This window comes from Tachyglossus aculeatus, chromosome 15 (assembly GCF_015852505.1).
Source record: "Tachyglossus aculeatus isolate mTacAcu1 chromosome 15, mTacAcu1.pri, whole genome shotgun sequence".
Classification (NCBI taxonomy): Eukaryota; Metazoa; Chordata; class Mammalia; order Monotremata; family Tachyglossidae; genus Tachyglossus; species Tachyglossus aculeatus.
Genome location: NC_052080.1, coordinates 26,680,397 through 26,705,338, shown reverse-complemented (window position 1 = coordinate 26,705,338; position 24,942 = coordinate 26,680,397). Strand labels below are relative to the sequence as shown.

The window sequence follows — 24,942 nt, the reverse complement described above, 5'->3', positions numbered from 1 at the left end:
CGGGGGGCAGCCGTCCGTGTGACTCCCATCCCCCTCGTCCGCCACACCCTCGTGATTGGACCGACGATGGCCAGGGGTAGGGATGGTGTGCTTGGAATGTCGGGGCGGGAGGGGGGTGTGCAGCTGCATAAGATGTCGCTGAGGTGGGGGACTGTTGGCTTCCTCTGCACCCAGCAAGGTGGGCCAGGGCCTACCTGGACAGACAACAAGCAAGGCTGCAACGTCTTCTCATCGTGGTTTATGTGTAAAGCCGGAGCCCCTTAAGGTGGGCTAAACCCGTGGGGTCCCACAGGCAGGCCCCCCAACCCCTGGCCTCTCCTCTTCTCGGTGGTCCTGGAGCTGCGGTGTTTCTTCCAGGGGTTGGAGCAGTTGATGAGGCTGGGGCCTGGGTCATCTCCACCCCATAGTTGCCTCAGGCCTAGAGTTCCTGGGTGCCCATTCCAGGGACTCTCCCGATTTGCCGTGGAGCTTAAGTGGGTCTCGGCTCCTGCAACCCGGCTTCCCCACTTAGACTGTAAGCCCCTTATGGGACAAGGCTTGTGTCCGACGTGATTATCTTATATCTACCCAGGTAGTTAGAAAAATATGGTACTTAGCACGTCTTAAGTGCTCAACAAATACCATTATTATTATTCCTGCCCTGCTCCCGGCTGACCTAGCGCTTCCCCTTTCCCACTGGGGCCGGAGGAGCAGAGTCGACAGCCCAGCTCCCAGTAACAGTCAGGGCTTGAGGTGGATGGGGCTGAGCCAGAGGGCAGCAACAGCAGCGGGCAGGAGGGGGAACTGGTCTTGCAGTGCTGGGCATTCCACCCCCGGGGAAGAGCCGGGTGAGGCCAGGGCCCCTACACCGCTGTGTTTCTGGGCCCTGGGAAGGCAACCGCACCCTGGCCCCCGACTTCAGCTCTCAGGGACTCTTCGTAGGTGGGGGGCATCTAGAGGCGAGAGAGAGCAGGGTGTGAACAACCCCAGGGGAATCATCCTGAGCAGCACCAAGACCTGTGGCAACCCTCCCCGCCCCCTTCACCTCCCCCAGCTTTGAAGAGTGGATCGGAGTTCTTGTCTCCACAGTCCCTCCTCTGGGTTTCCCGCTCCCTCTTCTCCCACAGCAGGAACAGTGGGCACGGGGTGGCCCTGTGTGCCTTCTCATAGGGGCGCAGAGAAGGGTCCTCTGCCCTCGTAAAGAGCAGAGGGCGGAAGAGTAAATGGGGAAGTGGCAGGGGATGCCATATACGTGCAGCACAGGAGGGGCAGAGAGGGGACTGGCCTAGCCTGAATCCACCCAGAGACCCTGGGCTAAGCGACAGATCTGGGGAGAATAGAGCCTGGGGGAGGGGAGGGGCAGGAGGTGTCACCTCTCCACGGGCCCACAGCCCAAAGCGCCGGGCTATTAGTTGGTGGATGTGCTGCTGGCGGTCCTTCTTGCGAATGCTCTCGTAGCTGGGCAGACGAGGGGGCTGCCACGGGCGGAGCTGGTAGCCATGAGGCGGCCCCACGCAGAACGGCTCATTGCCCTGGAAACAACCCCGAGACCAGCAGGGCGTCCTGGTCACCTAAGGGAACCTGCCCTGCCTGGGTTCCCCCAGTGGCTCAGGGCCCTCTGTTCTCCCACTCCTGGGGCCCTTATTCTGCCCCCCCCCCTTCACCCAGGGCCCTGACCAGTGCACTCACCTCCCCTCGGGGGGTCTCTGCAGTTCTGTCCGCGAGCTGGGCCCCAGTGTGGGACCCCCCCCAAATTCTGGTGGTGGCTGAAGTAGGGAGGGGGGCAGTCCTGTGGGGAGAGGGAGAATACCCAGGGTGAGAGCGTAGGCGGTGGACAGTTGACTAGTTTCCACAGGTCAGAGTCCAGTCTTAACTCTCATCCTCACCCAAAAGATTGCACCCTGCCCCCCCAAGCCTTCCCCGGCCTGTCTTATGGTTAGAAAGAAGGCCCCCACCAAGGGGAAGGGAATAGGGGATAGAGAAGAGGACCACGGTAGAGGTGTAAGAGACAACTAACTCCAGAAGCCTGGGCTCTGACCCTCCCCGCACCACGACTTTCATACTCATCTGAAGTCCCCAGCCCCACAACGGAAACCAGAGCCCTCCCTATGCTTCAGTCTGGGTTGGGACCCCAAAAGTCCAGGCCATTCCCCCCGCATCTGGGTGCCCGGAGGGGTGTGGGGGTGGCTTCATTTCCTGGTTAGCCTGGAGGCCCAACTGGGTGAGTCTACAATTCTCCCCAGCTGGAGAAGTCCCAAAATGAGGACCTCCAGGTGCACCCAGATCTGACTCCCACTTAACTATGGCTCCTTTCAACACCAAGAGCACCAACCCTGCACCGCCCCCATACTTGCCAGATCCTCTACATCAGGCCAGGAGGGGGTTGGGACTGGGCTAGTTGGAGGTTGGATGCACCTGAATGGGATGGCTTTGGGCACTGGCTGTTTGACTTCTCCCTCAAATTCCCCCTGTGATGCAGGCTAACTGAATTCCCAGTGGGGCTTGCTCCTGTCCCCCAGTCTTGGCTCCCCAAGGTAGGCTCTCCCCTCCTGCCTGGAGTGAGGCAGAAACTTCTGCAGCTGGGTCTGGGGTGGAGCTGGGCCATCCGGACAACCCCGGAGAGACAAGCAGTGAGGTCCCAGAAAGGGGAGGAGGAGGAGGATGTGGTGATAGAGGAGGCCAGGAATGTCCTCTGAGTTAACCCACACACTGGGCCTCGCTCTCTCTCTCCTACCTCGGTCCCCCCTTCACATTTGCCAGACAACAGCTCTCCCCATGTTCAAAGCCATGTAAGGCACATATCCTCCAGGAGGCCTTCCCCGATTAATTCTTCATCTTCCCCTATCTCCCCACTATATTACCTCAAGCGCTTATTTGCCATCTACATACTTGTGTACTCACAACCGAGGCATTTCTATATATCTTGAGTTTGCCACTCCATTTCTTGAGTAGTAACTTACGTACATACCCGCTCTTCCTTTTCCTCCTATCTTAAAGAATTTTAGTATCTGTCTCCTCTGCTTGATTATAAGCTATTAATTACTGTTCTCTCCCAACTGAGCGGTACAATGTTTCGCATTCAGTAGGCACTCAATAAATACTATCGCTTAATGGGTGTCCAGGGATTACAGGTCGGGACTCCTCGGGCCCCTGAGAGTTGGGGTAGGGAGCAGGGAGGAACTGGTTGCTGGGAAATGGGATGAAGGCAAACTCTCCCCGGGGCTCTCCCACTTCGAGCCACGTGAACTCCACAACTGGCATCATCATCAGGGGTACTTATTGAGCACTTAGTACGTGCACAGTACTGTACTACGTGCCTGGGTGAGTACAACACAGTTAGCAGAAAAGTTCTCTGCCCACAAAAAGATTAAAACCTAGCTAGAGGCAAAGAATGTCTCTAATTTTAGTGGTCCTCTCCCTGCCATCAACCACTTCCTACATTCCTCCTGCTCAGCCCCATCTCCCTCCAGCCCTTTGGGCTTGGAGGGGGGGGGGAGGGTGTGTGGAGGGGGAAGATGATACTCACATACTGACTGGGGTTCTGGAAGAAGCGGCAGGAGCACAGGAGTTGGCAGCACTGCGGGTCGCGCTGGTACAGGAGCAGAAGGAGCAGCAGGATGGCCACAATGAACACAAATAAGGAAACTACTGGAAAGCAAGGAACAGTCAGCAGCCGCAAGGGCCTCCTCAGGGCCCGAGGACCATGGCCCCGAGCTGACCCAAGCTGCTCCAGGGTTGCCCCTCTCCCCTTCCTCCGGCTCAGGATCTGCTTGCAACTGGGATCCCTAGGTGACAGACCTTGGCCAGACCCACCTCTCTCCCTTCTCTCTACCCCCCACCCCGCCAGCTGCTGCTCCTGACTGAGTCTGTCAGGGCCAGCCCAATGCCCTGGCCCAGACCAGTCCCATCCAGCCCCATCCAGCAGTAGCCATCTGATTTCCGGGACAGGGCTGAGCCCAGAGTTCTGCCTGTGGACACAGTTTGGTAGGCAGCAGGTGGAAAGGAGAGGGAAAGGGAAGGGAATGTAAGGAAGGAGAGGGAGGGGAGAGAGAGGGTAGGAAGGAGAGGCCTGGGGGGTCCATGCAGGGAGCCAAGGTGACAGAGATGGGCACCCCCTTACCGGACCCTAAACACAGCAGCCGGGTCTCACTTGTCCAACCCCGACAAGCCACCCCCAAGATGTCACCTTGCCAGCCCCCCCACCCAGGGAAAAAGCTGCAGAGACCCAGAATCTCAGAGGAGGCGGGGAAGGGAGGCAACCGGGGATTCCGGGACGACGATCCCCGCGGCTGCACCGAGCGGCCCACTGAAGAGAGAAGCAGGCACTCACCCGTGGCGATGACGATGGCCAGGATACTGCCGTCCATGAAGGCCCCGGGGCTGGCTGCAGAGGGGGGAGAGCTGGGAGGGGGCATGGGCCTTTCCTCCCACTTGCCAGCACGCTGGGTGGAAGAGGGGGCAGGGCCAGGCCCGTTCCCAGCCCAGAAGCTACAGCATCGACTATAGCAGATGGCTCCGGCCTACGCGCGGACTACCTTGGGCTTTGGTCGCCAGGCGTGGGGCTACCTGGGGCCCCCTCCTCCTGCTGCCCTCGGGGCGTCGCCTTTAAGAAGACCTGGGGGACTGCAGAAGCTGGGTTCGGTGCTCTCGGGTCTGCCCAGACTGGCCACGGCCCCAACTCCCAAAGGAAGCAACGTGGACCCTGCTTCACGTGGCCCCCTGCAGATCGAACCTCCGCCTGAAGGCCTCCTCTGCCCGCCTGGGCCACGCGGGACCCGGCCAAGGTAGCAGCTCCACAGCCTTCCCAGTTCTCCTGGGACTGGATCTTTGCCCCCTTGCTTCCCCCATCTCCCCCGCCCCACAGTATCCACGGTCCCTCCCCCAGCCCATTGGCCGGCGTCTCAGCCCCTATTGGCCCCAAGCGGACAGGAGGCCGGCTAACCCGACGGAGCGCGGGGCCTGCCGTCGCCTAGGAGATGGAGCACGCGGTGCAGATACAAAAGCAGCGGGCCCGACCTCCCATGGCCTATACTTTCTTTTTCCAATGAGATAATCGTACCGCCCGGCGCAGCCATTGCAAAAGCCCCCACGGGCCCCCCTCCCACCACTGGTCACTTCTGTCACATCGGGGGTCTGGAGAGGGACCTCAGGGCCAGCTTCCGCAGCCTCCACCCGCCAGGGGTTCGACTCCTCCTGGCCCCCGGCCCTGCGCCGGGCAGAGAGCCCTGGCTCTGGGTCCCAAGTCCAGTGGGAGTGGAAGAGGTGGAGTCCAAGGCCTCAAGGGAGGGAGAGGGCGAGCAAGCCCGCAGGCTCGTCAGCCCATGGGCCAAACGCCCTCTGGCCCGACCCTGGGGGCTCAGCTCAGGCTGGGGTCCGCCAGGAGTAGGGGCTTGAGGGAGAAGGCTGTCATCTAGGTGCTTATCAGCTTCAGCTGCCTCCAACCTGGTGGGGAGGTTTCAACATCCCTAGCAGAACGGGGCCAGAGGGGTGGGGCTTAGGACAGGAAACCAAGGACTCGGCCCTCCTAGCCCCCACCACTGACATCAGGGAGGACACAGATTCTCAGCTCTAGAGATAAAGATATATTTCTGCTTTTGCATATTCAAGAACTAAACCCCCTTCTCCAGTGCACAGGGGTCACGTCCCAGCCTCTCGCCGCTGTCGTGGCCCCTTTTAATGCCAAATGGACCATCTGCGGGGCTCGGGCCCCTGCCCCCAGCTCTGCCACCCAGGGACTGGCAAGACCCAGGGACCGGCCGAGGACGGCACCCGCATTTTTGCCTACTGCCCCGGACCACTAATGGGGTTGAGAGGGCACTCAGGGCCACGCTGCCCGCCCCGAAAGATCCTCGAGGACACTCACCTGATGCTGAAGGGACATGTTGGGATGAGATTGCCATGGAGGAGGGGTGAGATACCACCCCCGCTCCTGTCCTCTATTCTGGTGAGTGGGTGGTGTCACGGGAGGGAGACGCAAGGACCCCTTGTGCACCTCTCCATGCCCTCCCTTCTCAAGCAGCTGTGACAGCTCCCGGGGCCAGGGTCACGACCGGAGCCCGCGGTCCCCCAGATTCCACTGTCTGTTCTGCACCTCCTCCCCCAACTCCTGAGCCAGGCCCAGGGTCCCTGTGGGCTGATCTGCCTGGATCTCGCCCTTCTTCCCCAACCTCCCCAGTCAAACCAGGGACAGCTCGGGGAGGGTCTGGGGGTGGTGGCTTCGGGGTGGGCACCGTAGCCCTAGCCCGGTGTCCGGTATGCCCAACTTCAAGGAACAGGGGCAGACTCTGCCGGTGCACCCCCGGTGCCCGCTGGTTTGGCCTTCAGCTCCAGAGAGCCGTGGCCTCCGGCCGCCCACTCCTGAGCCCAGGCTTCAGCCCGCCAGAACCCAGCGGAGCCTAATCAGCTCTGGAGGCAGAAAGCCCCCGTCGCCCGTCCGTTCCCGCGCCATCCGTCTCTAAGGTGCTACACCCCGGGGCTCCGGGCCCCGCCCCCTGCTACCTGAGCCGGCCATCGGCTTTGACCGGACCCAGTTCGGACTTGGGGTCAGGGGACAGGGAGCTCCAACGGGTCCGGCTGCAGGGCTCCAGGGCGGGGCAGCCGGAGACGTCTGGGCCACACACGCCGGCCACCGACCAAAAGCCACCCAAGCTGCTGTCCGTCCAGTCCTCCAGAGCGGGACCGGCCAGCTCCGCCCGCCGCCGGGCAGCTTCCTCCGCCGGGCCGGGCCGGGGCAGGTTCAGGACGCTGTTCAGGCCTTGGAAGCTCTGCTCCATGTACTCGCTGTTAGGGGGGCCGGCGTGCAACCACCTCCCGTCATCTGGTGGGGAGGGTCTTCCTTCAGTTCCCACGCCAGCTGGGGAGCCCTCCACTCCCCGGCCCCCACCCCGGGGGTGCCACCCCCGTCCTCGTCCACTGCCAGGTTCCTGCCTGAGCTCAGGATGGGTGAGTCTCTCCATCTGCAAGTCCATCTCTCACCCCCTCCTCTCCCAAAAGCTGGGGAGGGAACCCCACTCCACCCCCCAGCAACAGGGAACTTTGTCGTCTCCCAGCCTGTCTCCGCAAACGTCTCCCAGCCTGTCTCCGCAAACGGAATCGGGTATCAGGGTGGGCCTTGAGCTGGGATTGGTCTCACAGAGGAGCCGAGGCGTAGCCTGACGGCAGCCCCTTGGAACCACAGAGCCAAGGAATAGGCGAACGACCTGGAGGCAAGCCTGCTTGGCCGCAGGGTGGGGGAGAGGGGAGCCCGGTTACCTTTCCTGAGAGGTAGTCTGTGGTTGAAAGTGAGAGGCAGCACCAGGAACTGCGTCTCGCCCAGGGGCTCCCAGAACTGCAGCAGGCGGACGGTCCAGGTCCCTGGCCGCAGGGGCCGGCGCAGGGGCGGCTTGTACTGCGTGAACTCGGCCTCCGTGTCCACCGTGATATCGTAGGAGGTGGCGATGACGTAGGCCGGATCGATCCAGACCAGTGTGACGGTCAGGTTGGGGCCCCGGGCCCAGTGCTGCACGGCCATCAGCTCGTCCAATGGTCCCAGCAGCCCCCCAAAGTTCCGGAATATCCGCTCCTTGGGGTCCCACTCGGTGCCCACCTGCCGGGAAGGAGGCGTTGGCATAGGTAGGCCGTGACCCTGCTGGGCAGCCCCACCCATGATACCACCAGGACTCCCAAACATCCACCTTACCCCCATCACACGGGCTGGGACCCCCTCAAACCCACATGAACACTCCCAGCATTCCTCGAACCCACAAGGCCTGAAGTTTTGAAGGGTGGGGGGGGAGAGAGAGAGAGATGACACAAAAAGCCGATCAGAGACCCCAGGAGAAACTCGAGAGACAAGTCTGAGGGATCCTGAGGAGAGGCACCCTTTATGTGATCACTAGGCGTCCTCTCCCAGGGAGGGAAGTCCTCTCCCAGGGAGAAAAGCCCTCTCCCAGGATCCGCCCCCGATCCGACCCAGGGCAATGGCCAGAGCTGGACAGACATGGCCCCCACAGCCAACAATCCGCCTGAACCAGGTGGATCCCCCCGTCCCCGGCTGTGCCCAGCTAGGGGCCTTGCCCACTCCACCCACCTCCAAGCTCTGCAGCCGGTTGGCCTGGCCGTTGTGCCCTGTTAGCTTCCTGGCTCCCTGGGGCATCAGCCACATCTCCAGGGATTCAGCCTGTCCCGACCCAAAGTGCTGCACCTCCTGGGTCACCAGGTAGCCCTGGAAACGGTCATCGTAGAAATACAGGTGCACTCTGGATGGAAAGTCCCGAGGCTCAAACCTAGGAGAGTTGGGGGAGACGAAAGGCTGTCAAGATTGGGCAGTGAGGGGAGTGGGGGGCCAGAGAGGAGGCAAGGGAAGTGAGGAGGAAAATGCCGGGGGTAAGGAGGGGCGAGGAAGAGCCAAAAAGGGGATGGGTGGGGGCAAAGAGATCACTGGGCCGGGAGGAGAGGGCCAGAGTCCCACCTGCAGAGCTGATCGGCAGGCTGGGGGCCAGGGCTGGTAAGGTGGCGCAGGCCAAGGCGGACGAAGGAAGTATAGGCAGTGAGGGCGACATCGCTGAGGCCCCCAAGCCCCTCTGCCCGGTCATAGACGTTCTCCCAATACGCCTTGAGGGCTGGCGTGCCGGGGGGGTAACTGCCGTACAGGTGAGAGTCCAGAATCTCCAGCACCTCCTGGTTCACCGTAGATTCGAACTTCCGGGCAAAGAAGGTGGGTCTGGACAGTTGCTGGAAGCAAGGGATGGATCCAGAGCACGGAGATAGCAGAGCACTGTACTAGGCTCCCTCTGGGGGCACAGTGCCTGGAGTCTACTGGGTCCAGAGCATTGTGCCGGGTGCCTATTGAGTGCTGCGCACTGTACCAGGTGTGTGCTGTGTGCAGGGGACTGTACTGGGTGCTACAGTGGGCCTCCACTAGGTATGCAGAGCACTCTACTGGGCGTCCACTGCGGGCAGAGCTGGTGGGGGGCGGGGGGGAGGAGCAAGGGGCGGAAGGGACAGAGGGAGGGGGCCGCTCACCTGCAACCGCAGAAAATCCTGTGGCTTGAAGTCATTGGGGGAGCAGCCGCACCAGTCCACAATGTGCTTGTACTGGCACTTGCAGCCCAGCTTGCGGTTCCAGTTGGTCACACGCAGGTTGTTGTCCACCAGCGTGTCACAGGCGTGGCTGTTCTCCAGGACCGTGTGGAAGAAGGACTGGGGCGGGAGGAGCGTGCAAGAGGGAAGACGAGTGAGCCACTGAGCCCGGACCCCCAGCTCCGTCCTCCCCTGCCCCCCGCCCCACCCCCCCTGGGGCCCCACCTCCGCCGGGAGGAGGGTGTAGGTGTAGAACTGGCGCAGCTGGGCCACGAGGGGGTCGCGGGTGTAGACCACATACTCCACGAAGCTGCGCGTCAGGGAGAACCAGTCGGAGCCCCCGTCCACCACGATGCCTTCGGGGATCTGCCGCTCCCCCAGACGCCACATGTGAGAGTCACATTCGTGGAACAGCCGGTCCAGGCCCTGTTTCTTGATGAACCTGTGGGGCGCGGGGGCGGGGCTCAGACTAGGAGCGTGGGGTCCTCCTCGGCACGGGGCCGGGACCCCCCCCAAGACACCACCAGATTCGCCCCCCGGCTGCCGTTCGGAGAGAGCAACGGCGGATGGAGGGAACAACGGCAGATGGGGTGCTGACGAGCCCATCTCCCCTGGGGAGAGGTCTGGTGGGGAGAGGGAGAGAGGACTTCCACGTCCTCACATTCCCAATGTCGGGGCCCTGCTTCACCTGCTGTTGTCCCGACCGTGTGACTTGAGGAAGTTCTTGTCTCGGTGCCTGGTCAGGAATGTTACCAGCTCATCATTGGTCCTGGGGGAGGAGAGACACACGTGGAAATTGGGGGGTGGGGATGGTCCTCTAGAACTCAAGAGTGGTCTGCTCCATACCTGGTGGGGTAATCAGTAGCGCTGAGGTTGATGTAATAGTCCCAGGCCCAGCCAGGGGCCTCCAGCAGGTCTCTCATGCTGCGCAGGTACATCTTCAGGAGGCTGGCCCCACCCCAGATGGTGACCATGCGCCAGGGGGTCACCCGCACGTTGGGATAGGCCTGGGCCAGCTCCACCACCTCCCGGTGCAGGTAGTTGGAGCGCTGCAGGGGGACAGAGATGAAGGGGGACATGTCCAACTACACTCCTCCAGAAGCCTCCCCACTCCCAGGGGCCTGGTCCAGGCCTGGGAACCAAGGCCCGATCCCACCACCCCCTGGCATTGACCTATCAGCCCCTCCCACCCAGACCACCCAGCACTCGCGGCCACCCCCGCCTGCACCACCGGTAAGTTTGCCCTGGATCTCCCCGCCAGACCGTACGACGTTGGGGTTGGCTGTGGCCGCGGCCATGACTGTGGGACTCTGAACAGCTCAGCCTGAGACACTCTGGCTCTATTTCCCACTGACCTCATCCAAGTGTTTCATCTTTCCATCACCACCTACTTCCTACCTTCTTAAATTGTGAGTTTTTGGGGGGGGACCAGGGACCCGATCTAAATATCAGCCCTGAATTTTCTCCCAGTGCGCTGTACAGTGGTCTGCATATCAAAGGCCCTCGGTAAACATCACTGAATTAATGAGCCTTAAATTCCTTGAGGGCAGGGTCCGTGTGTCTTGCTAAAGTTGTACTCTCCCAAACATTCGGTGCAGCGCCTAGCATGCAGCAGAGGCTTATACGTGGCCAGCTGAAAATGATGATGGAAGCGGTCCATCTCTCCTCCCACTCCCCATCCTTGTCCCCGCCCATCGTCCCGCTCCCCACCTTTGCCCACCCAGCCCGCACGCCCACCCACGGCACCTTGTCCACATGGATGTAAAAGTAGTGCTGCTGATGGTAGACGGCCTTGAGGAGGCGTTTGAGCTGGCGCGCAGCCCGGCCGTGCACGACCAGCATGTAGGCGATGCGCACGGGTGGCCCCTTGGGAGACGGCAGCTCCTGGGCCCGGCTCTCATCCCACTGGATGACCGGGCCCGTCTTCCCTGTGGGCAGAGTACAGCTCTCAGCCAGATCCTGGTCCCGGGTCACAAACGGGCAGCCAATCTGCCCCCAGGGACTGCATGTCGCATGCGTGGGTGTGGAGGTGTGGGTGTGCAGTCATGCGAGAGTGTGTGGGGATTCTAATGCCTCGAGGGACAACATCAGAGGGGACAAGCAGGGCGAACTTGGGGCTGGGGCCAAGGGTAACCCAGACCCCCAGAACTACAGCCTGAATCCCCCAAACCAACAGTCCTGTAGTCTCATTTGCTCCCCTGCCTCCAGGTCAGAACCTGGAACCAAACGTAAAATCCAGATCCACACACGTGCCCTCCAGGGTTCACCTTCCCCTAGCCGGGGTGGGGAATCCCTCTGACTGCTAGCACTTCAACCTCTTCCTCTGCTAAGCCCTGAATTGGAGTCTTTTCCTCGCCCCCACCCTGCCCCACCTATACCCACCCACCCACCACCAACCCCACGAGCCAGCAGCTGCTGCTTTGGGCAGAAGTGCCATGTGGTAGGGATCCTGCCCGGACACTCACCGGAGAGTTGACAGTGACGGGGCACCGCCCGGGGCATGAGGCCCCCCGCCTGGTGCAGACACACCACATTGGCAATCTCCTGCTGGCACTGCTTGGTGCTGGCCCGGGCCAGGGCCGAGAGGGCGTCTTTGCCCACGATCTCGCACTTGGGGGTGAAGCCGCTCTCGGTGGGCAGCGGGGCCCCCTCCACGCTACCCGTGTCCCCGTGCTGGAAGCCGCCCGCCAGCTGCGCGGCCCTGGCGCTGAGGTTCCGGCGGGCGGACGGCTCTGGTGCGGGCACAGAGGGGCGCCGCCCAACTCGGTGCTGGCTGGTCACCGCCCTCGCCAGCTTGGCCACGTGAACGCCGGGGTGTTCGGTGCGGCCCCGCCAGCGTCCGTGCTTCCGGCCCGCCCCGCCCCTGCGCCCGGCCGAGCTGTCCGGGTCCTTGGAGCCCAGGCCGGGGTCTGGCAGACGCGGCTTCCACTGGCGCCCCTTCTGCAAAGGAAAGCGGGCACCGGTCCGATCCTACCCACAAGCCACTGCGACAGGGTCAGTTTTTTTCTTTTAATGGCATTTATTAAGCGCTTACTATGTGCAAAGCACTGTTCTAAGCGCTGGGGAGGTTACAAGGTGATCAGGTTGTCCCACGGAGGGCTCACAATCTTAATCCCCATTTTCCAGGTGAGGTAACTGAGGCCCAGAGAAGTTAAGTGACTTGCCCAAAGTCACACAGCTGACAAGTGGCGGAGCCGGGATTTGAACCCATGACCTCTGACTCCAAAGCCCATGCCCTTTCCACTGAGCCATGCTGCTTGCCCCTCCTGCCCAGTTACCTCCTGCCCAGAAGTCCTGCATCTCAACCTGAGCACTCAGCCAAGCCTGTGGCCCAATCCTTGCAAGAGACTTTGTCCTTCTAAGCCACCAGTCCCCGGCTCAGCCTCTTCAAAAACACCAGCCCTCACGCTTTCAAAGCTTAGCCCCCTCCTTAGGAGGCCAGAGTGGGAGGGTTTAGGACACCCCGGCCTACAATACTAAGGAGCCAACACCCTCAAAGAAGACTAGCACAGCCACTTGGAATGGACAGAAAATTGGAGGCATCTGGTTGACAAAGCAAGATTTGGTGACCCTCCAACACTTGTATGGCAGGCGCCATTCCCTTGCCCCCAAAGGCCTCTGCATGCAGAGGTCAGAGCCAAATTGGCTGGGACCCCCGGGCTTGGGTCTGAAAGACTGGGTTCGAGGTGGGAGGTCAAGGAGCAGAAGCCCAGGCCCCGGTGTCTGGTTTGACCTCCTCGGCCCCCACCCTCTAAGCCCGCACTGGTCACTCAACCTGCAGAGGGAATGGGATAACCCGCCCTTCGCCGGTCAGGAGCCTGGAGTCCGGCTCTCCACATTGGGTGTGCCCCCTCTGTCCAGAGGCTTCTCATCTGCCCATCACCTCCCAGTTGCGTGGTCAAGAGTCCACTCCCTCTCCCGTAAGCTCCCACCCCACCACCAGTCACGGCAGGAACGTCCTCCCTAGAGAGCCGGGAAAGTGGACACTCTCCCCTGGAGGATCACTAGCCAAGCGAGAGGGCCTGCCCCAACCAGCCCTCCTAGGGGATGGGTTGGGGGGGGCGGAGCACAGCATCCTCCGCCTCACCACCCTGGCAGGCACGTGGGCACCTCCTTCCCCGGGTCCAGGGGCAGCCACTCAGCCTTGCCCCCAATCAATCAATCGTATTTACTGAGCGCTTACTATGGGCAGAGCACTGGACTAAGCGCTTGGGAAGTACAAGTTGGCAACGTATAGAGACAGTCCCTACCCAACAGTGGGCTCACAGTCGAAAAGCCCCCAGACTTACACAAGTCCGGCCCCCGGTTCCACGCCCCTGGGCCCACTTTCTCCCCACCTCCCTCCCTCCCTCCAGCCTCTCTGCAGCAAGGCTCCCTGTTCCTTCCCACCTGTAACCTGACCTTCCCGTTTCCCACCGGCTCCCACCTCCCTCGCCTCTTCTCCCAGTTCATCAGGCCCACCGCCTGGGCCGCCAAGATCTCCCCCTCTCCTGCCCCCATCCTTCTTCAGCCGTCGTCTAGGGGGTCTGGTCTCCCCCGACAAGGCCCCACGCCTTCCTGGGTATCGCTCCTTAATAATAATAATAATGATGATGGCACTCCCGACCTTCACCTCCCCCGGCTCCTCCTCCTCCTCCTCCTCCAGGCTGCTGAAGCTCCACACCACCAGGCCCTGCAGCAGCAGGATGGCCAAGGCCGTGGCGATGACCAGCCTGTAGCGCCGGGCCAGCTTCGGCAGCCGCGCACTCGCCATCTTCGCGCGCCCCCGCGCCGCTCCCGACGCCGCGCGCCGCGGCACCCCGGCCGCGGGGGCGCGCGCGCAGGGGAGCGCGTCGAGGGGGCGGGGCCGTCTCAGGCCCCGCCCCCCTCGCGGCGACAGCCAATGGCGGCCCCCGCCCCTCCAGGCCCCGCCCCCCGAGGGCCGTGAGGGGAGCCGAGGGCGGGAGGCCCTGTCATCATCAATCGTATTTATTGAGCGCTTACTGTGTGCGGAGCACTGTACTAAGCGCTCAATAAAATCAAATGTCATCAAATATTTATTTTATTTGTACAGATTTATTCTATTTCTTTTATTTGGTTAATATGTTCCCCAGACTGAGCCCCTTCCTTCCTCTCCCCCTCGTCCCCCTCTCCATCCCCCCCATCTCACCTCCTTCCCTTCCCCACAGCACCTGGATATATGGATATATGTTTGTACATATTTATTTTACTTGTACATATCATCATCATCATCAATCGTATTTATTGAGCGCTTACTATGCGCAGAGCACTGTACTAAGCGCTTGGGAAGTACAAATTGGCAACATATATAAATATCTATTCTATTTATTTTATTTTGGTAGTATGTTGGGCTTTGTTCTCTGTCTCCCCCTTTTAGACTGTGAGCCCGCTGTTGGGTAAGGACTGTGTCTATATGTTGCCAATTTGTACTTCCCAAGCGCTTAGTACAGTGCTCTGCACATAGTAAGCGCTCAATAAATACGATTGATGATGATGATGATGTTTTGTTTTGTCCCCTGTCTCCCCCTTCTAGCCTGTGAGCCCGCTGTTGGGTAGGGACCGTCTCTAGATGTTGCCAGCTTGGACTTCCCAAGCGCTTAGAACAGTGCTCCGCGCACAGTAAGCGCTCAATAAATACGATTGAAAAAAAAACCCCTCAATTCAACCGTATTTCCCGAGCGCAAAGCATTGTCCCAAGCGCTTCGGAGAGAGCCGCCCGGTAATAATGACGGCATTTTTATTATCACTTCTCCGGGCCTTAGTGACCTCATCTGTAAAATGGGGATTAAGCGCTCAATGAATACGATTGAATGAATGAATGAGAAGCAGCGTGGCTCAGTGACAAGAGCCCGGGTTTTGGAGTCAGAGGTCATGGGTTCAAATCCCGGCTCCGCCAATTGCCAGCTGTGTGACTTTGGGCAAGTCACTTCTCTGTGCCTCAGTTACCTCATCTGTAAAATGGGGATTAAGACTGTGAGCCCCACGTGGGGCAACTTGATCACCTTGTATCCCCCCCACCCAGCGCTTAGAACAGTGCTGTGCACATAGTAAGCGCTTAACAAATGCTATTACTACTACTAAAATGGAGATGAAGACTGTGAGTCCCCTGTGGGACAACCTGATTACCTTGTATCCTCCCCAGCGCTTAGAACAGTGCTTTGCACATATCAAGCGCTTAATAAATGCCATCATTATTATTATTACTACTGAGAAGCAGTGTGGTTCAGTGGAAAGAGCCCAGGCTTTGGAGTCAGAGATCATGGGTTCACCCCGGCTCCGCCAATTGTCAGCTGTGTGACTTTGGGCAAGTCACTTCACTTCTCTGGGCCTCAGTTACCTCATCTATAAAATGGGGACTAGAACTGTGAGCCCCACGTGGGACAAGCTGATTACCCTGTCTTTACCCGGGTGCTTGGCACATAGTAAGGGCTTAACAAATACCATCATTATTATTATTAGAGTGGAAAGAGCGTGGGACTGGGAACCAGAGGACCTGGGTTCTAATCCTGTCTCTGTCAAGTGTCTGCTGTGTGACCTTGGGCAAGTCTTTTCACTTCCCTCTAGTCTGTAAGCTTGTTGTGGGCGGGGAATATGTCTGTTATATTGTTATATTGTACTCTCCCAAGCGCTTAGTAAAGTGCTCTGCACACGATAAATGCAAGATAACTACATTTGACTGACTTCACTTCTCTAGACCTCAGTTACCTTATCTGTAAAATGGGGATTACTCAGTCATTCATTCAATCATATTTTTTGACTGCTTACTGTGTGCAAAGCACTGTACTAAGCACTTGGGAGAGTACAATTGCAGAGAAGCAGCGTGGCTCAGTGGAAAGAGCCTGGGTTTTGGAGTCAGAGGTCATGGGTTCAAACCCCGGCTCCGCCAACTGTCAGCTGTGTGACTTTGGGCAGGTTACTTAACTTCTCTGTGCCTCAGTTCGCTCATCTGTAAAATGGGGATGAAACTGTGAGCCTCCCGTGGGACAACCTGATCACCTTGCAACCTCCCCAGCGCTTAGAACAGTGCTTTGCACATAGTAAGAGCTTAATAAATGCCATTATTATTATTACAATATAACAATAAACAGACACATACCCTGCCTACAACGAGCTCACAGTCTAGAGGGGGAGACAGACATTATGACTAAATAAATAAATTACAGATATGTGCATAAGTGCTGAGGAGAGAGGGCATTCCAGGCCAGAGGCAGGATGTGGGTGAGAGATCGGCGGCGAGAAAGACGAGGTGGAGGTACAGTGAGAAGGTTAGCACTAGAGGTTTGAGGTGACGGGAGGACATCCAAGTAGAGATGTCTTGAAGGCAGGAAGAAATGCGAGACTGCAGAGATGGAGAAATATCAGGTTTGGAGATAGAGATTTTGGTGTCATCCGCATAGAAGTGATAATTGTAGCCATTCATTCAATCATATTTATTGAGCGCCTACTGTGTGCGGAGCCACGCGAGCAAATGAGTTCTCCAAGGAAGTGGGTGTAGATGGAGAATAGAACGTGGCTCAGTGGAAAGAGCCCGGGCTCTGGAGTCAGAGGTCATGGGTTCAAATCCCGGCTCTGCCAATTGTCAGCTGTGTGACTTTGGGCAAGTCACTTAACTTCTCTGTGCCTCAGTTCCTTCATCTGTAAAATGGGGATTAAGGCTGTGAGCCCCCCTTGGGACAACTTGATCACTTTGTAACATCCCCAGTGCTTAGAACAGTGCTTTGCACATATTAAGCGCTTAATAAATGCCACTTAAAAAAAAGGGGGACCCGCAACTGTTAAATTGTTATATTGTACTCTCCCAAGCACTTAATACAGTGCTCTGCACACTGTAAGTGCTCAATAAATATGATTGACTGACTGACCTTAAGTCAGCTGCCTAGCACAGAGCAAGCTGCAAATCTGACGTGGCCTGCCTGTCTGAAGGTAGCCTGGGAGATGTCATAGGAACAAAAAAGTCTGTATACCATTCCCCTTGAGAAAGAGGAAGCAGAGTGGAGTGGGTGGGGTGGGGGAGAGAGCGTTAAGGTGGGTAAAAGCCAAGGAACCACAAGACGGGAGTCTTGGTATCCCTCAAAGCTAAGGACTGTTTCTCTTACTTCTGCTAAATGTTCCCAAGACTTCAGCACAGCAGGAGCCCAGCAACAGCAGGCCTAGGTGCCCAGGACAGTGCTCTGCACACAGTATAATGTTCTGCCCAACTCACTGCAATAGGAGAGAAGCCCAAAAAGCCAAACTCCACAACCTGCCATCCCCCTCCATCCTCATTCTTTTTTTTCTTAATAATAATAATAATAATGGCATTTATTAAGCGCTTACTATGTGCAAAGCACTGTTCTAAGCGCTGGGGAGGTTACAAGGTGATCAGGTTGTCCCACAGGGGACTCACAGTCTTAATCCCCATTTACAGATGAGGTAACTGAGGCCCAGAGAAGTTAAGTGACTTGCCCAAAGTCACACAGCTGGCAATTGGCAGGGCCGGGATTCAAACCCATGACCTCCGACTCCAAAACCCGTGCTCTTTCCACTGAGCCATGCTGCTTCTTTTTAATGGTACTTAGTAGGTGCTTACTATGTGTCGGGCACTGTCTAAACACTGGGGTACATCAGGATGCCCACAGTCCCTGTCACTTATGAGGCTCACAGTCTTAATCCCATTTTACAGATGAGGTAACAGGCACAGAGAAGCTAAGTGATTTGCTTAAGGTCACACAGCAGACACGTGGGGGAGCTGGGAATAGAACCCAGGTTCGCTGAATCTCAGGTCCGGGCTCTTTCCACTAGCCATGCTGCTGCCCCTTCTCCTCCAGATTGTAGAATCCACCTGGATTAAGATTCAAGCCCAAATCCACCTAAGGTGCAGCAGCCTTCTCGTAAGGAAGTTGCTCCCAAGCCTGTTGGAGAGCTGGGGGCGACTGGACCTTCTTTATGGGTCAGCATCTCTGCAGGTTCAAGTTGAGCTGGCAGGAGTGATCAGCCTCCACTCGGACTTCGATCCAAGACAAAGTGAGGGAGGCAGCATGTCTTCTCACTCTCGTCCCTCTCTCTACCCCTCTGGCACAGAAGGGGGTGGCAGGACCTTATCCGGGTTGAGACGGAAGGTACTTTGACTCCCATTACCCAACGCCTTTATAGTTAGAGGACAAACTCCCTTTCTGGGTTGGAGTGACCCCCTGGGCTGGGCCAATGATTCCGCTCTCTCACTCTCAGTATCCCAGAGGAGGAAGTGGAGAGATCAAGGGTGGGAGGGGTGGCCTAAGGGTACCTCAAGAGCTGACTGGTGTCGGCCCCCTGGGCCCTGGTACCCTAGAAAACCGGGGAACAACCCCATCACACCCCAGAATAGCAGAACAAAGTCATTCAGCCAGTCCAAGCAGCAAGCAGTGTATTTGGCTGTCTGTGAGGGGAGGGGAAACAGGCCAGGGGATGGGGGGAATGGAGCCATGTTGGGGGTGGGAACAGGGGAACGGGAACAAGAAGGTTGTGGGGGGCGTGGGACATTAGGGAAGGGGGCTGAGGGAATGAGCAGGGGCTCACTCCTGCCTCTGGGTGCTATCTTTGGGGCAGCAGAGGCCGCTGGGCAACCTGGAAGGGGCAAGAAGGGGAGGCCAGTCTCCTCTGGGCCTGTCAAAAACTGCTTGAGGTGAGGGGCGGGTTAGGTCTGATGCCGCCGGACTCCCAGGCCGGAGAGGCTGGAGGCCGCGTGAATGAGAGAGGAAGCCAGGGAGTTATGGCAGGGTGTGGGCGCTGGACACTCCAGCGGCTGTAGGGTCTGGCAGGCTGTCTGTCTGGCTCCAGTGCCGGATCTCGGTGTAGCCCGTATCGGGGCTCTCGGCGCCGGCATCAGTTCCGACCGATTCGGGGCCCTTGGAGAGGCTGGTCAATGTGAGCTCGGCCCCCACACCTTGCGGCAGGGTCTGGAACAGAGTGGGGTATTCAGAGCGGGAGATGGGGATGGAAACGGTTGGGGGGGTGGCTAATGGCCTGGAGACAGGCGCCCAGGGGAGCAGGAACCACGGAAGGGACAGCTCTCCGTCCCCTCCCCTCCCCTCTCACTGCCCATTTTGGAGGAGTCCCTTATTCTGCATTCCAGCTTGCAACACATCCTGGGAGTGGCAGGTTGCCAATGGCTTTGCTGCACTGGCCAGTTTAGCCAGTCCACAGGTACCCGCAGGGCACTAATCAGTCTAGTCAGCCCACAGTCTCCAGCGGGGGACTGGTCAGTCTAGCCAGTCCATAGGCGCCTGCAGGGCATTGGACAGTCTAGCCAGCCCACTGGCACCCGTAAGGCACCCGATCAGTCTAGGTAGTCCACAGGTGCCCTCAGGGCAACAATCAGTCTCGCCAGCTAACGGGCACCCACAGATCACTGATCCTAAATGCCTAGTTCACGGTTCTGTCCTCAGCAGGCGGTCCTCATCTTCTCCTTCCTTCCCCTCCTCTTTCTCCTTCCCCTCGACACTTCTTTCTCCTTCTCCTAAAGAGTCGAAGGAGAGAGGAGGGGGCTACAGCGTAGTCTCCGGCCCCAGGTTTCCGTGGTTGGGTGGGCTCGTGGCCGGCCGGCCAGCCTGCCGGGGAACAGCATTCTCCCTTGGCTGGGGTTGATGCGACCTCTCCCCCAGTCTGGATGAGGTCTTCGGCCTTGGGAACTTCCTGAGAGAACATCAGCTGCTTCCTAGCGCCTCGGAGCCGCCAGGGCCTCTGAAAAGCCCAACCTTGGCGGCCCCGCACCCTTTTTCCTCTTCTGGCGTCAGGACAGGAGGGAGGAGGAAGAGAAGGGAAGGGCAGAGATTGGAGGGGGAAGGGAGAGGAGGGAAAAGGAGGAGGTCGTGCAGCAGATAAGTCCCAAGAGGCTCCACTTTCCTGACTCCCCCTGCCTCCGGAGATCTCGAAACAGCTCGGGGGTGTGTATGTGTGTGTGTGTGTGCGCCCTGAAAAGTTGCCCTTCCCCACATTGGGACCCGAGGCCGGGAGGGAGCCTTGAACCCTGGGCTTCGAAGCCCCATCCTCACGGCTCACAACCCACTCAAACAGACCTCAGTTCTGGGTCTGCAGGGTGCCATCCCCTGACCCCGCCTGAGGCAGGGGTTCGCTAATCATGTGGGCAAGCCACTTCACTTCTCTGTGCCTCAGTGACCTCATCTGTAAAAATAGGGATGAAGACTGTGAGCCCCACTTGGGACAACCTGATTACCTTGTATCTACCCCAGAGCTTAGAACGGGGCTTGGCACATAGTAAGCGCTTAACAAATACCATCATTATTATTATTAATTATTATTATTATGTGTCTTGGTCCCCTGATCCTTCTCCCTGAACAAAATGGCATGGAGAGTCCCCAGGTGCGCCCCAATCAGGCAGACCCCACCGCAGTGTTTCGGATTTGGCAGGTTCCTTTCTCCCAAGGAGCTCAGAACCCCTGCCCATCTTCACCTCAGTGTCCTGGAGGGATGTGAGGTGCTACAGGAGAAGGGCGTCACTCCATCTTATTGTGGAAAATGAGGCCCAGAGAAGGGGAGCCACCCATCACCCCCCCTCACCCCAGAGCACCCCAGAAACCTCCCCGCACAGGAAAACTTTGGGGCATCCCACTTACAGAATGTGTGAAGTGACTCCACAAGCTCCCTGTGGGCTCCGCGGCCTTCACTCCTAGGCTGGCTGAGAGAAACCAAGAAAGGAGCTAGTCAGAGCCCGGACTCGGAAAGGAGCGTGGGAAGAGGCGGGTGGGGCTCTCCGAGGCTCCCCGAAAGGAGGGAGGATCCCAAAAGGAAGAGGGAGGTCCAAGGGATGCAGAGTGGGAATCTAAGACGGGGTGGGGGGGGGGGGGTCTAAGAAGAAGGGAATTGGGGTCGGGGGGGGAGATTTCCGATTCAGAATCTCTCATCCCCATCGTCCTTCCACAAGGCACGACAAGCGGGATTAAACCGTGAGAGGATTTGGGGTCCCAACCCTGTTCCTGACCACTGGGAAGGGGTCATCACTTGTGGAAAAAAGTCCTGCCCTTCCTTTCACGGTGGTCAAGGAAAATGGAATCGATTTCACTGTTGTTGTTGTTTTTTTTGTCCAGAAATAATAATGGACAAAGCTTCGCCCGTCAGCGTCTAGGCCTTGTCCCCAGTCTTGGCCCCCAAGAGACCCCCGCCTCTGTCCCCAGCCTTGGCAGGCCCAACCCCAGTCCACAGGCCCCACAGGGTCATCCCAGTCTCACCTCTATTCCGGTTCTGGGCGAGGGTGACCAGCACGGTCACCGCCACACCCGCCAGCAGAAAAAGCCCCACAAAGCACGGAGTCAGGATTCGGAGGTTTGGGCCCTGAGACCTGGGAGCAGAGAGAGAATCCACCCGGCGGGACCCGCTGATCAGCACCGGTGTCACGGGGCGAACAGCCAGAGTCAGGCCTCGGCTGGAATCGGTCAATTTCGGCGTCCGGGATGGTGTCCGCCCAAGGAAAGGATGCGGAGTCGGGGGGCGACTGCTCCGACCCCCGGGAAGGGAGAGGGGAGAGGGGAAATAAATAAAGGCGAGGGTGGATATGGGAGAGGGGAGATGGCGAGGGTGCCCGGGAGAGGAATTAAGAAATAAGGTGAGGGGTGGGGGTACGAGGGAGGGAGAACATAAGGGCAAGGTGGGGGGAGTTCCCAGAAAGGGGAAGGGGAGGGAAAGGAGGTCTGGTCAGCACCTGGGCATGGGGTCGCTGGATCCAAGAGGAACTCGGGGCTCTTCCTTTGAAGTGACCCCCCGGGAAGCGGTAGAGTGTGCAGTTGGGTGGTCTCGGGTGGGCTTGGTCAACTCTGTTTTGGTCCCCCTGTGAGTGGGCGTGATGTGGTGTATCCTGCCCTTGCCGGGATTGGGGTCTCCAGGTTGGGAGGGGGAAAACGCTGTGGAGCAGAGGAGGAAAGCTAAGGAATTTGCTATTCCTGCTTCTCTGGAAGCAAGTTTCTCAGGAATCAGCTGGCTTGTTCGGGTGAGCTTGAGTCAAAGCACTTAGCACAGTGCTCTGCACACAGTAAGCGCTCTATGAATACTGAATTCTCACTGTGCCTCGGTGTCACCTGTCTCGCCACCAACCCCTAAACCACGTCCTGCCTCTGTCCTGGAACACCCTCCCTCCTCTAATCCGACAGCCACTCTTTCCTGCTTCCAAGCCTTATTGAAGGCACGTCTCCTCCAAGAGGCCTTCCCAGACTGAGCCCCACTTTTCCTCATCTCCCACTCCCTTCTACATCACCCTGACTTGCTCCCTTTGCTCTTCCCCTCTCCCAACCCTAAAGCACTCCTGTTCATATTTGTAATTTTATCGCTCCCTTTGCTCTTCTCCTCTCCCAACACCAAAGCACTTGTGTACATAGCTGTAACTTGATTTTACTTGCATTGATGTCTGTTTCCCCCACGCTAGACTGTGAGTTCGTTGTGGGCAGGGAATGTCACTGTTTACTGTCGTACTTTTCCAAGCGCTTAGTACAGTGCTCTGCACCCAGTAAGCGCTCAATAAATACGATTGATTGATTGAAACTGTTAGTTTCCCTGCCTCTCTGTCCCCTGTCTAACACTCTTTAAATTTCTGGAAGCATAACATCGTGTTGTCTACTCGTAGTTTATGTTCCCAAGTGCCCACAATAGGCACTCATTACAGCGCCCTGAATCGCCTCTGGTGGTGTATTTTCAGGGAATGCACGACGCCGGGCACACGAGGGCCGCAGGGCACAATTCTGGTAGAGGAAGGAGCGGCTTGTCCTCATCCGATCCGCCTGGCAGAGCCCAGGGAATCTCCGCAGGCCTCGCCGGAGACCACGACTTTCCCCGAAAGGGGAAGGCCGACAAAGGCTCTGAGGGGGTCCCGCCCTGGTGTCCAGCCCCCAGCCCCCAGCCTTACCTGATAAAACTGTCACGGTTACACGCAGCGTGTCATCGAAACCAAACTTTTCCACCCCGCACAGATAATGGCCAGCGTCCTGCATGGTGAGCTGCTTCATGGTGACAGTGAAGGCGCGGTCCTGATGGCTGTCTCTGATAGACATCAGGCCTTCGGTCGCCTCAACCTCTGACCCCGAGGTCTTCACCGACTGGGTGCAGAGGGTCAGAAAGACCCCGCCCACCCGGCACCAGTATTTGGGGGCGCTCTGCATCCCGTCTTTGTACATGCAGCGCACGGTCAGAGACCCCCCTTCCTGACCCTCGGCCTCCTCGGGGCCGGACAGGGCCTGTCCGCCTGCAACAGACCGGGAGAGAGGGGAGGTTAGCGGCTACCCCCAGCCAGTCCTCTGCCAGAGTTGGGGGTCGCAATCCATCTCTGCTGCCGTCCCCCACCCCCTCCCGTTCGTCCGGGAAGCAAATCCTGTCTGGATTTACGCAGGTTTCTGGCAAGGGTGGGGACTGGAGAGGGGATTGAGAGCTATTGGGATGGGTTGGGGGGGTGGGACTCCCGGGGAGGGGGTGGGGGGCGCGCAGGAAAGATGTTCTCAGGAATGGGCAGGGCCGGGTCTCTCGCGGTGGGGGACGAGGGGAAGGGGGGAAGGGGGAAGAGGAGAGGTTGGCCCCAGGATCAGGTGTGGGAAAAGGAAGTAGAATTATAGGATCTCTCCCAAATAATCACTCTTCCCCCCTTCAAAGCCCTACTGAAGGCACACCACCTCCAAGAGGCCTTCCCAGAGTAAGCCCCCTTTTTCTTCAGCTCCCTCTCCCTTTGCTCTTCTCCCCATCTCTCCACCCCACAGCACTTAGGTATGTACGTTTATATCTATAATTCTATTTATTTATATTGATGCTTGTTTACTTGCTTTGATGTGTGTCTCCTCCCCGCCCCCCCATACTGTAAGCCCAATGTGGGAAGGGATCGTCTCTCTTTATTGCTGAATTGTACTTTCCAAGAGCATAGTACAGTGCTCTGCATGCAGTAAGCACTCAATAAATAAGATTGAATGAATGAATGAATCTGGATTTCCGGATAACGCCTCGGGACCATCCAGCAGACAGGAATGGGGAGAGAATCGTCCTTCCACTGTCCTTCTCCTCTCTCTCCTCTCCCTCCCCTCACCTCGAGAAACTTTGCCAAGGTCACCAGTCTCTCCCCTGGGGGTCCCCAAACATCCTGGGGGAGGAGGGAACTCTAGAACTGGGGGTAACAGGGATGCAGATGGGGTTGTAGGAATAAGAGAGGGTATAAGTGGTGTCGGGATTGGGGGTTGGGAAAGTCAGGGAAATGGAAAGGGCAGGGGTTAGGGGCGGCCCAGTATCCCAGCAGAGATTCCTGTCTCACCTGGGAAAAGGATGCAGCCCCAAAAGAGGAGCCTCACTGCCCCGGTGCTTCCCATGATGCCACGAGCAGAGCAAGACTGAGGAAGGTCGCTCCGGTGTTCTGGCCTTCCGTAGCGGGGGTCGGGGGGCTGGTTGTCTGGGAAGCCCTCCACCCGGTTGCGACGCTTCCTCAGGGCAGAGGGGAGGGGGAGACTGAGGACGGGTAGGGGACGTGTCTCTAGCTCGGGTCCAGATGCCGCTTCGCTCTAGTCCAGCCTCCGCGAGGACCGGAAAGGGGCAGGCAGGCTACCGACGGGCAGTGTGGACGCTGACCCTGCCTTTATGCTGCTGAAGGCCCTCGGGGGAGATCCACAGACACTACGGCCCGCAGAGACCAGGAAACGGGTCACCTAGGGGCTGGGCCCGGGAGCCGGACCCGGGGGATGGAAAGGGGCTGGACCAGGACGCAGGGCAAGCAGAGTAAATCCCTAAGGGGTCTGGGAGAGCAGAGGGCCTGCAATGAGCAGATTCGAGTTGGGGGTTGTGGAGAACCAGGCCCGATGAGGTGAGCCGTCTAGAATATCTCAACCATTAGAGTGTGGGAGGGCAGGGACGGCATTGTCTACATTTTTTTCCTTGTTCCCTAGGTCCTAACTTGGCACTCTGCACAAGGTA

The 24,942-nt window shown here is 58.5% G+C and overlaps 3 protein-coding genes across 4 annotated transcripts; all 3 read right to left on the bottom strand.

Annotated features, from left to right (window-relative positions):
* Positions 1–223: 223 nt before the first annotated feature.
* Positions 224–4,394, bottom strand: LOC119937606. The gene is made up of 6 exons (XM_038757154.1): positions 4,310–4,394; positions 3,841–3,947; positions 3,506–3,624; positions 1,669–1,768; positions 1,353–1,511; positions 224–932 (listed from the first exon to the last, which is right to left on the bottom strand). The coding sequence occupies exons 1-6, from the start codon at positions 4,392–4,394 to the stop codon at positions 843–845; spliced, it is 660 nt and encodes a 219-aa protein (XP_038613082.1). The 3' UTR covers positions 224–842.
* Positions 4,395–4,856: 462 nt separating this feature from the next.
* On the bottom strand, positions 4,857–13,792 carry XYLT2 (xylosyltransferase 2). The gene is made up of 11 exons (XM_038757400.1): positions 13,646–13,792; positions 11,505–11,979; positions 10,786–10,967; positions 9,886–10,088; positions 9,728–9,808; positions 9,265–9,481; positions 8,983–9,159; positions 8,429–8,691; positions 8,048–8,243; positions 7,231–7,564; positions 4,857–6,796 (listed from the first exon to the last, which is right to left on the bottom strand). The coding sequence occupies exons 1-11, from the start codon at positions 13,790–13,792 to the stop codon at positions 6,474–6,476; spliced, it is 2,598 nt and encodes an 865-aa protein (XP_038613328.1). The 3' UTR covers positions 4,857–6,473.
* Positions 13,793–18,404: 4,612 nt separating this feature from the next.
* On the bottom strand, positions 18,405–24,862 carry LOC119937712 (CMRF35-like molecule 9). 2 transcript variants are annotated; one of them, XM_038757300.1, is made up of 6 exons: positions 24,290–24,862; positions 22,907–23,242; positions 21,713–21,911; positions 21,243–21,505; positions 20,631–20,692; positions 18,405–18,953 (listed from the first exon to the last, which is right to left on the bottom strand). In XM_038757300.1, exons 1-6 carry the CDS (start codon positions 24,342–24,344, stop codon positions 18,765–18,767), a joined length of 1,104 nt encoding a protein of 367 aa, XP_038613228.1. In that variant the 5' UTR covers positions 24,345–24,862; the 3' UTR covers positions 18,405–18,764. The 2 variants fall into 2 exon arrangements, with proteins under 2 accessions (XP_038613228.1, XP_038613229.1); XM_038757301.1 differs by having other exon boundaries at positions 21,243–21,352.
* Positions 24,863–24,942: the final 80 nt, after the last annotated feature.